Genomic DNA, 13252 nt, shown 5'->3' on the forward strand with positions numbered 1-13252 from the left:
ATATTAGTAATGGCGGAAACAACAATGCCCTTGTGCCCAGCACAATATGTCATAATGACTGGAAATACATGGCAAGGTGGCTTCCCTCATTTCAATGAAATCCAAATGCAACTATTCCCGAGGCATACTGACAGACAGAAAAGAGGACAAGGAGCTGGAGTAAAGGTGGCTTTACATAAGTCAGGAATTTGAGAATCTTTAGATTGATTTCAACAGTTGGGGCAACGATATTATTTGGAAGCATATGATTTGACAGTGATACATTGAAGATAAATTATTGTCCCCCAACTTCCGATCTCCAGGGCATTGTCCCCAATGGTGCACTGGGGACCATTTGCAAGTAGCCTGATTTTAAGTAGCAGAAAATGACTTTAAAGAAACTGTACAAAACCGTTTGCTAGTTACGTTGGTGTTCAATAGCTAGTTTCTTAGTAAAGTAAGAATATAGTTAACGAGATTTTAAAATGTGCTTGAAGTAAAACTTAATTTTAAGAGGCTGTTCAAAACCAACAAATGAGTTGAATTAGTGAAAACTCGCAATGAAGGCTAATTCACTCTGGGGGCATGGCCAGTTTTGTGGTCTGGTCTGTGACTAGTGTAATGTTTTTAAATGGGCACAAAAGATAGCAGAAATGCCATTTGCACAGATGTAATTTGAGTTTGAAATTTCTTTCTCTTTTGCACTGGTGCAGCTGATTTCAGTGAATTGCAATTTAAACCAGTGACATCCTGCCTTGTGATTCTATAATAGTACAATGTAAACAGGTCATGGATTAAGTATTACGTTTCAAAATTTAAAGACAAAATGAATAATCATTAATCTAAAACTTGTTTGTTTACAAAGAATGCCTCATGGAATTGGAACCTGTGGTTCGAACATTTAATGAACTCACTCTACTTGAAGATGTTTTGTATCTTAAGAGAGCAAAAGTAAGTTGATTTGAATTGGTTTCCTTCAATTTTAAAAAAAGTGGTAAGGGCTTTTACCTTAATTGCCAGGATTAGTAAATTAAAATTAGAATTGATGTATTATGATGTTGCCATTGTAGCCAACATGTGATCAGTATTGTAATCAACCAAAATCACTTGGACAAACACAAGAAATGCTAGGAAATCTCAGCAGGTCTGACAGCGTCTGTGGAGAGAGAACAGAACTAGAACTAATGTTTTGAGTCTGGACGTCTCATCATCAGTTGGATCAGTTTGTTTTATTTGGCTCAATCCATTGCAGTATCACAGCAAGTGCCGCATTTACACCGTGCCCGTTAGTGGAGAGGTGGTAAATAGAGGCCTACTGTGAGATATAGCTATGTAACTTTGATAGGAGATGTCGAAGAGGTGCTTTGGAAGAGGAGTAATAGATGACAACTGGTACAGGAAATGCAAATCTGGGCAACCACTTTCAGCTAATTTCTAAGAGTAGAACAAAACATACAGATTATTATCATAAAGCCAAGTTTAAGGGGCGGGATTCTCCCAGCCCCGCGCCGGGCCGGAGAATCCCCGCAATCGCGCCCCGATGCCGGCAGAGTGGAGAATCGGCACTATTGGCGCGGCCGCCGATTCTCCGGCCCCGATGGGCCAAGCGGACGCTCTAAAAAGGCAGAGTCCCGCCGGTGCCGTCCACACCTGGTCGCAGCCGGCGGGAACTCTGCGCGCAGGGTCGGAGGGCTGCCTGTGCGGGGGGGGGGGGGGCTCTGATCCCGGGGGGGGCTCTGATCCCGGGGGGGGCTTCGATCCCGGGGGGGCCTCCGATCCCGGTGAGGGGGCTCCGATGGGGCCTGGCCCGCGATCAAGGCCCACCGATCGGCGGGCCGGCCTCTCACTCCCCGAGCCTATTTTCGTATGCGCCGGCCCCTGAACTCCCATGCCATGTTGCATCGGGGCCGGCATGTTGAGGGAGGCCACTGCGCATGTGCGGTTTGGCACCGGTGCCACTGCGCATGTCCTCATTGACACCGGCGCCACTGCGAATGCGTGGATCCCGCGGTGCACAGTTCGCACCGGGATGGGAGGCTGGAGTGGCATGAAGTGCTCCAGCACCATGCTGGCTCCCTGTAGGGGCCAGAATCAGTACTCCCAGCGGCCCGTTCACGCCATCGTGAAACGCGATGACGTTTCCGACGGCGTGGACACTCTGCCGCCAAATGGGAGAATACCGCCCAAGATTCTTCACACAATGGCTCATTGATGCTGGACTAGAGAATGGAGATAGAACAGTGGAGGGAAAAAACAAGTAAATGCTGCAGATAGAAAAATTTCTGGAATATTTTGATAAAAGAAGGTAGACATGAATGGCTTTCGTCATCTACAATTATCTTTTGTGTAGTCTTGTAAACATCTCAACAATATGGTTCGATTTTCAAATGCATTTTCAAGTAGGTTAAAAGTACGCAGCAGGGTGCATGACTGTTACTTTAAATAAAAATTGTTCACAGTGTTGTCGGAAGAATACAATGCAATCCAATACACAGAACATTTTATTACTTTGCTGTCAAGAGGGGTGGAGGAGCAGAATTCCCTTGTTGCTGCCAATCTGAATGACTGACCTACAACCGGTATATTTATACTGATGTTCAATAACCTGTTAAAATCTGGAGGACATTTACTTATTATTGGGCCTGTGCTTAATTGTATTCAAATATTTTTATTACAATTATAGGGGAATTGCGAATTAAACCTTTTCTCAGCATCATATGAAAAACTCAATGGAGACTTGAAGTCACTTAACATACCAGTACAGGTAATTAATACACGCATCATTCAAACTATCTCTGTTTAAAAAGATGTAGGGCGCGATTTAATGGCCTCATCACGCCTGACTTAATGTCGGGTCGAGGCTGTTGAATCTCGAGTGGGGCCTCTCATGAGATTTGCGACACTCGAAATGCCTCGCCAGATTTAACGGAGTCTCGCGAGATGTCACAATCTGGCACTTGCCCTTACTGACCCAGAGCAGCATATTTAAATAAGCCATTCGACTAATTTAAATATGTGTTTGTGGGATTTTCCCACACCTGGGACCTAAAGGTCACGCCTGGGAAACCTCACCAGGGAACTGTTTAGAACTAGTTTCCACAAATATGGACCAGTTGTAATCACACCTGGTAGGGTCTCCCAGGCCACTAGAGACCACTGGGTGGAAGGGGAAAGGGCAGTGTGGCACTCTGGCACTCCCTCGTGCACCTTGGCACTGTCAGGGGCCCAGACTGGCAGTGCCAAGGTGAATGGGTGCCAGATTGGCGATGCCAGGGATTCGCCACAGGAAATGACTCATGTGTGGCCTCGTGGAGAGAAACTCCCCGAGGCCCAAAAAAATAGCACAATGCCATTAAATAGCAGGCTGTTTCTTGGCACTGCAGCCACTGTGAAACACTCTGCTAAACATGCCCAAAACCCAATATAGATTTTTTTCCAGTTAAATTGTGCCCATTGTAAACAAAAAGAAATAGAAAGCAGCTACTTACCAGCTTACAGACTTGAACCTTGTCAAAAATAAACCCTACAATAGTGTTCGCTTCAACAACTTCAAAAAATATTTTACTTATTTAATTGATCCTCGATGTTAAAAAAATACTATAATGGTCATTGTGAGGTTTTATCCTGGGATTTCTTCAGCCAATTTCATTCCTCAAGTATCTCAAGTATGTTCCAAGAGATCTGTGATCAAGACATGATATTTTTAGGCAGCTCGGTGGCATAGCGGTTAGCACTGCTGTCTCACGGCGCCGAGGACCCGGGTTTGATCCCGGCCCCGGGTCACTGTCTATGTGGAGTTTGCACATTCTCCCCCTGTCTTCGTGGGTCTCACCCCCACACCAAAGATGTGCAGGCTAGGTGGATTAGCCACGCAAAATTGCTCCTTAATTGGAAAAAAAAATTGGGTATTCTGAATTTATATTTTAAAAAAATAAACATTTTGTTGAAACAATCATTCCCACAATTCAGTCAGAAACTGCCACCGGTCAGTAGAAATATTTGAAAATGCTGGAAAACCTTCCAAAATTCCAAAAAACCCTTCATTGGGAGGCATTTGCAACCATCACTGTAATATCTCTGTATATGATGGATTGAAAAATCAAGCTGGAAGGTTAGAACGAGGTGAAAATGTGTTCATCTGGGACAGGCATTAATTAGGCCGACAGAGATTCGGCAGGGAATGTAACATAGTGATTGGGAGTAACTGGCAGGAAAATGGAATGAGACAGCAGGATGATATTCAACTTTGTAGTCAAAATGAATTATACTCAAAATGAAAGTGGAAATTTTAAACACCGGCAGCTTCCTTCAAGCTCATGTGATGCTAGTGTTACGGGCGAGGCATTTTCAGAACCCCAAAATGTATCATGGAGTTCAATCAACCTCTCCCTTTAATGTATTTGTTGCTTTTCCGAGCACACGGCTTGTTCCCTAGGTGTGGGATTACAATTATGGACACGTGGGCTTTTAAACACAAAACACTGTTTATTCCATGAACTCAACTTAACAGCTTAAATAAACATTGGATCTCTTAACACCCCTTACTTCAAAGATAACTCAGAAAATATTGCAACAGTAACTAATTCCTTAAAATGTTCCTTCAAACTTCCAAGAGACTTAACACCTTTAAACAGTAGCACATCACGTTAAAGGATATATATATTTTCTGTAGAATGGCAGAGATATATTAGCTTGGTTGACTTCAGCTCCAGCACCTTGCTTTCTCCCTGCAGCTCTCTGGACACACACAGACACACCCAAGCTGCTTTCTCAAATCTGGCTTTCTCCCTTCAAGTAGATCACAGCAAACCAAAACTTCTCAAGCTGCTGTCTCAAACTGGCTTTCTACTTTTTAACTGCTCTCAGCAAAACCAGCCAGTCACTTATCAAACTGCAAAACCAAACTGTAAAATGGCTGAACTAAGCAGAGCCCCACCCACTCTATGTCATCACTGTTTTCCTAAAGGTACATTGCTTAAACATCCAGTTCTTAAAGGCACTCTCGCATGACACTAGGGGCTTGTGTCTTTCCAGGTGGCTGGGCTAGGTTGTCCTTCCACCACTTTCTAGGGCACCTGATTTCATTGGAAAGACAATCGGGTGAGTTATACAATGGCACTGGAGAGTTTTAAATGACTTCAGGCTAATGCGATGCTACTAAAACCATTGCTCAGACCAGAGGGTTGCACAGTGCCCAGAGGCAGGTCACAGAATTTTACAATGCAGAAGGAGGCCATTCGGCCCATTGAGTCTGCACTGGTTTGCTGAAAGAGCATTCTCCCATATCCCCGTAACCTTGTACTTTCTTTTCAGAGAGCAATCCAAATCCATTTTGAATACCTCAATTGAACCTGCTTCTACCATCCTTTCAGGAAGCTCGTCCAGACTCCAACCACCCTCTGGATGAAAACATTTTTTCTCAATCACTTGCACTCCTTTTGCCCATTATTTTGAATCTGTGTCCTTTAGTTCTTGTACTCTTGAGAGCGAACAGTTTCTCACTATTACCCTGTCCATATCCATCAGGATCTTGAAAACCTCCATCAAATCTTCTCTCAGCCTTCTTTTCCCCAAGGAAAAAAGACCCAATTTATCCTCATAGCTACAGTCCTTTCTCCCTGGAATCATTCTTGTGAATCTCCTCTGTACTGTCTGCAATGCCTTCACATCCATTCTCAAGTATGGCGCCCAGAATTGGACATAGTTCTCCAGATGAGGCCTAAAGTGCTTTACACAAGCACAACATGATCTCCTTACTATTGTCCTCAAACTCCGATTAATAAAACCTGGGACACCATATGCTTTATTACCTGCTCGCTCAAATGTCCTGTCACATTCAATGAGCGGGATTCTCTGTCCAGTGGTGCTGGATTCGGAAAATGTGATCGGGCGGTGAATCGTGCATCGCCAAAAGTTGAGGCCGGCACCGGGCACCCGATGGAATGCCATGCTCCGGTGCCTCAGCAGCGGCGAGAATGCGTTCCCCGCTGCATGCAGCGTGGGCATGCAAATTTTACAATAAACGCCATTGGCATATCATGAACAGGCCCGACCCGGTAATTTCCGGGGCCCCCACGATGCTCTACATCCGCCAGAAGTAATTACAGACGGTGAGGTTCACTTGTGATATTTAAAATCGGGCACCATGGCTGCTCAGGGAGAGAGGGGGTACACACAGTGTCCAACATCGCTATAGTGTGCTGAAAGTTGTATCGCTGACCGGGAGCTTCTGCCAGCCCCGGGGGAAGTAGCGAGAGTTGGCCAGGAGGTGGACCGTAGGGTCAAAGTGGACAGACATGGACCACCATTTCTGCAGCCTGCAAGGCAGCCATTCGAATGCGCATGTCGCTGACTGTGAACTTAGGTCATATGGGTGCCTCCCCTGGTCACCCCGTTAGGTATCCTCTGGCTCCAGCCAACCCATCAACAGGATGGGCATGCTCCAGCGCAACCTGTGACATATTCTTAGCCGGAATGAGGGAGTGTGGGGACTGGAGTGCTTATATGCAGCTCCTGCTTGTCAGGCTCTCCAGTGCCGATCCCAACCCCAGCAAATCACATGCCAGTGTTCGTTAGAATTGTACTAGTTTGACGTGGGGCCTGTGCTAGTCCATTAGAATGTCCTGAATCCCTCCCAAACTATAGAACGCACATGATTCAGTTACAGCAGAAGCACTTTGCGGCCCAATGAGTTTTGTGTAGATATACCAAGATCCTTTTGCCCCTGCACCTTCTTTAGAGTTTCTCCTTTTATTTTATACTGTCTTTTCACATTCTCCCTGCCAAAATGAATCACCTCACACTTCACTTCATTGTACTTCATCTGCCACCTACCTGTCCAATGTCTGTGTCCTTCTGAAATTCAACACTATCCTCATCACTTTCAAACTTGATATCATCCGCAAATTGTGAAATCATGCCATGAACACCAGAATCTAGGTCATGAATATATATATCAGGAAGAGCAAAGATCCCAACACTGACCCCTGGGGAACTCCATTACAAGCCTTCCTCCAATCTGAAAAAGACTATTTATCGCTATTCTGTTTCCTGTCACTCAGCCAATTTCTCATCCAAGTGCCTACTTTCCCTTTTATTCCTTGAGCTAGAATTCTGTTCATAAGTCTGTTTTGTTACACAGTATCAAATGCCTTTTGAAAATCTACATACACCACATCAGTAGCATTACCTTTATCAACTTTCTCTGTTTCCACCTCAAATAAAACTCCAGAAAGTTAGTTAAAATGATTTTCCCTTAATTAATCCATGTTGGCTTTCCTTAATTATCCTGCACCTGTTGTTGAGTGACTATTGGTTTTGTCCCAGATGATCGTTTCCAGATGTTTCCCTTTCACTGGAATCACACTAATGCCTGCATTATCTTTACACCCTTTTTTGAACAAGGGTATAACAGTTCCAATTCTCCAGTCTTCTAGCACCACCCGTGTCTAACGAAGACTGGAAGATTATCACCAGTGTCTATGAAATCACTACTCTCACCTCGCTTAGTATTATTGGATGCATCTCATCTGGGGCGACATTCTCCGACCCCCCGCCAGGTCGGAGAATCGCCGGGGGCTGGCGTGAATCCCGCCGGTTGCCGAAGTCTCCAGCACCGGATATTTGGCGGGGGCGGGAATCGCGCCGCGCCGGTTGATGGGCCCCCCCACTCGATTCTCCGGCCCGCATGGGCCGAAGTCCCGCCGATAAATTGCCTGTCCCGCCGGCGTGGATTAAAGCACCTTTTGAACGGCGGGACAAGGCGGCGTGGGCGGGCTCCGGGGTCTTGGGGGGGGGGGGGGGGCGCGGGGCGATCTGGCCCCAGGGAGTGCCCCCACGGTGGCCTGGCCCGCAATCGGGGCCCACCGATCCGCGGGCGGGCCTGTGCCGTGGGGGCACTCTTTCCCTTCCGCCACGGTCTCCACCATGGCGGAGGCAGAAGAGACTCCCTCCACTGCGCATGCATTGGAAACTGTCAGCGGCCGCTGACGCTCCCGCGCATGCGCCGCCCGGGGATGTCATTTCCGCGCCAGCTGGTGGGGCAACAAAGGCCGTTTCCGCCAGCTGGCGGGGCGGAAATTCCTCCGGCGTCGGCCTAGCCCCTCAATGTTGGGGCTCGGCCCCCAAAGATGCGGAGCATTCCGCACCTTTGGGGCAGCGCGATGCCTGTCTGATTGGTGCCGTTTTGGGCGCCAGTCGGCGGACATCGCGCCGTTTCTGGAGAATTTCGCCCCTGGTCTTGGTGCCTTATTAATTTTAAGTAAAGACAACCTTTTTAACACCTCCTCTATTGTAAATTCCTTGAGAGTACCAGTTGCATCCTCTCTCACCTCAGCCTGGGTAGCATCCTCTTCCTTTATAAAGACAGATGGAAGGCAATCGTTTAAAATCTCTGCTCTTCCTCTTGCCTCCACAGGCAAATCTCCTTTTTTATATATCTAATCAGCTATACACTTTCTTTCCTCACCCTTTTATTATTTATAAACTTGTAGGAGACCTTGGCATTCCTTTCTACTTCAGCTGCCAAGGTATTATTCTTGGTTCGCATTCAGTTTTGTTTTTAGTGAGGGGCATAGAGAGAAAAATCAGAGTAAGAGTGAAAGGGAGATTTGAAGCGATGAGCTGCATGGGCTGGGATTCTCTGTTAAGAATCCACCTCGCTACCAATGCTAGCAAGGATTGATAATTTGACGTTCAGCCAAATCTCCCATTCACTGCAGTGGAACTGGAGAATCACACTGCCGTGAATGGATGGAGAATCCAACCCATGGATGTCAGTAGCACACCCACACTAAACAAAGTGCTTCCCTAATTTAGAGGAGACCACACTTTAAGCAGCAAATACATTGTGCAGAATTGGAGAAAGCACACATAAATTGCTGCCTCACAGGGAAGGTGCGCTGGTAATTTGGAAGAAATGATGGGCATCTGGTAAAATGTGACAAGAGTTAAGGTGTTGTGGAGAAGTGATCGTTCTGCAAACATGAAGAGGGGATGAAGAGAAAAATGTAACTGCTGGTGAAATTATGTTGTAGTTGATTATAAATGATCATGCGATGCAGAGTCGAGAAGAGAAAGTACATATGTCACTTTCAAACATAACGTGGAAATCAGTTGAATTAAGGTTACTATTTCTCAGCAGGTCTTTATGGCACTACTAATTAGCACTGCCGTGTTACGAAATAGAAAATCTAAAATAGCTTTTCCTCTCATCAGTTCCACAATGTATTTCCAGGACTGTCAGCAAAACATTCTACAGACTCGTCTTCTTCTGGACCACCCTTGGCCTTTATGTCACTATGTCCCTGGTCTGGCCTAAACGTGACTCCAGACCCACACAGCAATACAGTTGACTCTTAACTGCCCCCCACATAAATGGCCTAGCAAGGCACTTAGTTCAAGGGCAACTAGGGATGGGCAACAAATGCTGGCCTAGCCAACAACACCGACATCCCAAGAACGAATAAAGACATTTTTTTAAAAATGTAAAAGCAGGAAAGAGAGTCAAGGGAAATGCGCAGCTACTGTTTGAGTCTTATCTTGCACAGATTAAAAGTAACGCTGTAATATAGAACATAGAAAATACAGCACAGAACAGGCCCTTCGGCCCACGATGTTGTGCCGAACCTTTGTCCTAGATTAATCATAGATTATCATTGAATTTACAGTGCAGAAGGAGGCCATTCGGCCCTTCGAGTCTGCACCGGCTCCCGGAAAGAGCACCCCACCCAAACTCAACACCTCCACCCAACACCAAGGGCAATTTTGGACATTAAGGGCAATTTATCATTGGCCAATTCACCTAACCTGCACATCTTTGGACTGTGGGAGGAAACCGGAGCACCCGGAGGAAACCCACGCAGACACAGGGAGGACGTGCAGACTCCAAACAGACAGTGACCCAAGCCGGAATCGAACCTGGGACCCTGGAGCTGTGAAGCAATTGTGCTATCCACAATGCTACCGTGCTGCCCTTAAGAACAAATATATCTACACTATATCATTTTACCGTAATCCATGTACCTATCCAATAGCTGCTTGAAGGTCCCTAATGTTTCCGACTCAACTACTTCCACAGGCAGTGCATTCCATGCCCCCACTACTCTCTGGGTAAAGAACCTACCTCTGATATCCCTCCTATATCTTCCACCTTTCACCTTAAATTTATGTCCCCTTGTAATGGTTTGTTCCACCCGGGGAAAAAGTCTCTGACTGTCTACTCTATCTATTCCCCTGATCATCTTATAAACCTCTATCAAGTCGCCCCTCATCCTTCTCCGTTCTAATGAGAAAAGGCCTAGCACCCTCAACCTTTCCTCGTAAGACCTACTCTCCATTCCAGGCAACATCCTGGTAAATCTTCTTTGCACCTTTTCCAAAGCTTCCACATCCTTCCTAAAATGAGGCGACCAGAACTGTACACAGTACTCCAAATGTGGCCTTACCAAAGTTTTGTACAGCTGCATCATCACCTCACGGCTCTTAAATTCAATCCCTCTGTTAATGAACGCGAGTACACCATAGGCCTTCTTCACAGCTCTATCCACTTGAGTGGCAACTTTCAAAGATGTATGAACATAGACCCCAAGATCTCTCTGCTCCTCCACATTGCCAAGAACTCTACCGTTAACCCTGTATTCCGCATTCATATTTGTCCTTCCAAAATGGACAACCTTACACTTTTCAGGGTTAAACTCCATCTGCCACTTCTCAGCCCAGCTCTGCATCCTATCTATGTCTCTTTGCAGCCGACAACAGCCCTCCTCACTATCCACAACTCCACCAATCTTCGTATCGTCTGCAAATTTACTGACCCACCCTTCAACTCCCTCATCCAAGTCATTAATGAAAATCACAAACAGCAGAGGACCCAGAACTGATCCCTGCGGTACGCCACTGGTAACTGGGATCCAGGCTGAATATTTACCATCCACCACCACTCTCTGACTTCTATCGGTTAGCCAGTTCGTTATCCAACTGGCCAAATTTCCCACTATCCCATGCCTCCTTATTTTCTGCATAAGCCTACCATGGGGAACCTTATCAAATACCTTACTAAAATCCATGTACACTACATCCACTGCTTTACCTTCATCCACGTGCTTGGTCACCTCCTCAAAGAATTCAATAAGACTTGTAAGGCAAGACCTACCCCTCACAAATCCGTGCTGACTATCCCTAATCAAGCAGTGTCTTTCCAGATGCTCAGAAATCCTATCCTTCAGTACCCTTTCCATTACTTTGCCTATCACCGAAGTAAGACTAACTGGCCTGTAATTCCCAGGGTTATCCCTAGTCCCTTTATTGAACAGGGGCACGACATTCGCCACTCTCCAATCCCCTGGTACCACCCCTGTTGACAGTGAGGACGAAAAGATAATTGCCAACGGCTCTGCAATTTCATCTCTTGCTTCCCATAGAATCCTTGGATATATCCCGTCAGGCCCGGGGGACTTGTCTATCCTCAAGTTTTTCAAAATGCCCAACACATCTTCCTTCCTAACAAGTATTTCCTCGAGCTTACCAATCTGTTTCACACTGTCCTCTCCAACAATATCGCCCCTCTCATTTGTAAATACAGAAGAAAAGTACTCGTTCAATACCTCTCCTATCTCTTCAGACTCAATACACAATCTCCCGCTACTGTCCTTGATCGGACCTACCCTCGCTCTAGTCATTCTCATATTTCTCACATTTGTGTAAAAGGCCTTGGGGTTTTCCTTGATCCTACCCGCCAAAGATTGTTCATGCCCTCTCTTAGCTCTCCTAATCCCTTTCTTCAGTTCCCTCCTGGCTATCTTGTATCCCTCCAATGCCCTGTCTGAACCTTGTTTCCTCAGCCTTACATAAGTCTCCTTTTTCCTCTTAACAAGACATTCAACCTCTCTTGTCAACCATGGTTCCCTCACTCGACCATCTCTTCCCTGCCTGACAGGGACATACATATCAAGGACACGTAGCACCTGTTCCTTGAACAAGTTCCACATTTCACATGTGTCCTTCCCTGACAGCCTATGTTCCCAACTTATGCACTTCAATTCTTGTCTGACAACATCGTATTTACCCTTCCCCCAATTGTAAACCTTGCCCTGTTGCACGTACCTATCCCTCTCCATTACTAAAGTGAAAGTCACAGAATTGTGGTCACTATCTCCAAAATGCTCCCCCACTAACAAATCTATCACTTGCCCTGGTTCATTACCCAGTACTAAATCCAATATTGCCCCTCCTCTGGTCGGACAATCTACATACTGTGTTAGAAAAGCTTCCTGGACACACTGCACAAACACCACCCCATCCAAACTATTTGATCTAAAGTGTTTCCACTCAATATTTGGGAAGTTAAAGTCGCCCATGACTACTACCCTATGACTTCTGCACCTTTCCAAAATATGTTTCCCAATCTGTTCCTCCACATCTCTGCTACCATTGGGGGGCCTATAGAAAACTCCTAACAAGGTGACTGCTCCTTTCCTATTTCTGACTTCAACCCATACTACCTCAATAGGGTGATACTCCTCGAACTGCCTTTCTGCAGCTGTTATACTATCTCTAATTAATAATGACACCCCCCCACCTCTTTTACCACCCTCCCTAATCTTATTGAAACATCTATAACCAGGGACCTCCAACAACCATTTCTGCCCCTCTTCTATCCAAGTTTCCGTGATGGCCACCACATCGTAGTCCCAAGTACCGATCCATGCCTTAAGTTCACCCACCTTATTCCTGATGCTTCTTGCGTTGAAGTATACACACTTCAACCCATCTCCGTGCCTGCAAGTACTCTCCTTTGTCAGTGTTCCCTTCCCCACTGCCTCACTACATGCTTTGGTGTCCTGAATATCGGCTACCTTAGTTGCTGGACTACAAATCCGGTTCCCATTCCCCTGCCAAATTAGTTTAAACCCTCCCGAAGAGTACTAGAAAACCTCCCTCCCAGGATATTGGTGCCCCTCTGGTTCAGATGCAACCCGTCCTGCTTGTACAGGTCCCACCTTCCCCAGAATGCGCTCCAATTATCCAAATTCCTGAAGCCCTCCCTCCTACACCATTCCTGCAGCCACGTGTTCAACTGCACTCTCTCCCTATTCCTAGCCTCGCTATCACGTGGCACCGGCAACAAACCAGAGATGACAACTCTGTCTGTCCTGGCTTTCAACTTCCAGCCTAACTCGCTAAACTTGTTCATTACCTCCACACCCCTTTTCCTACCTATGTCGTTGGTACCAATGTGCACCACAACTTCTGGCTGCTCCCCCTCCCCCTTAAG

General features: G+C 46.2%; 1 protein-coding gene across 1 annotated transcript in view; it reads left to right on the top strand.

The window, feature by feature from the left end:
• Positions 1-13252, top strand: part of ripk2 (receptor-interacting serine-threonine kinase 2) — a 101653-nt gene that overhangs the window by 73087 nt on the left and 15314 nt on the right. Inside the window, exons 7-8 of the mRNA XM_072467965.1 lie at positions 845-930; positions 2663-2743. Coding sequence (XP_072324066.1) covers positions 845-930; positions 2663-2743 — 167 coding nt within the window. The remainder of the gene's footprint in view (positions 1-844; positions 931-2662; positions 2744-13252) is intronic.

The sequence above is a fragment of the Scyliorhinus torazame genome, chromosome 11, assembly GCF_047496885.1.
Source record: "Scyliorhinus torazame isolate Kashiwa2021f chromosome 11, sScyTor2.1, whole genome shotgun sequence".
Lineage (NCBI taxonomy): Eukaryota > Metazoa > Chordata > Chondrichthyes > Carcharhiniformes > Scyliorhinidae > Scyliorhinus > Scyliorhinus torazame.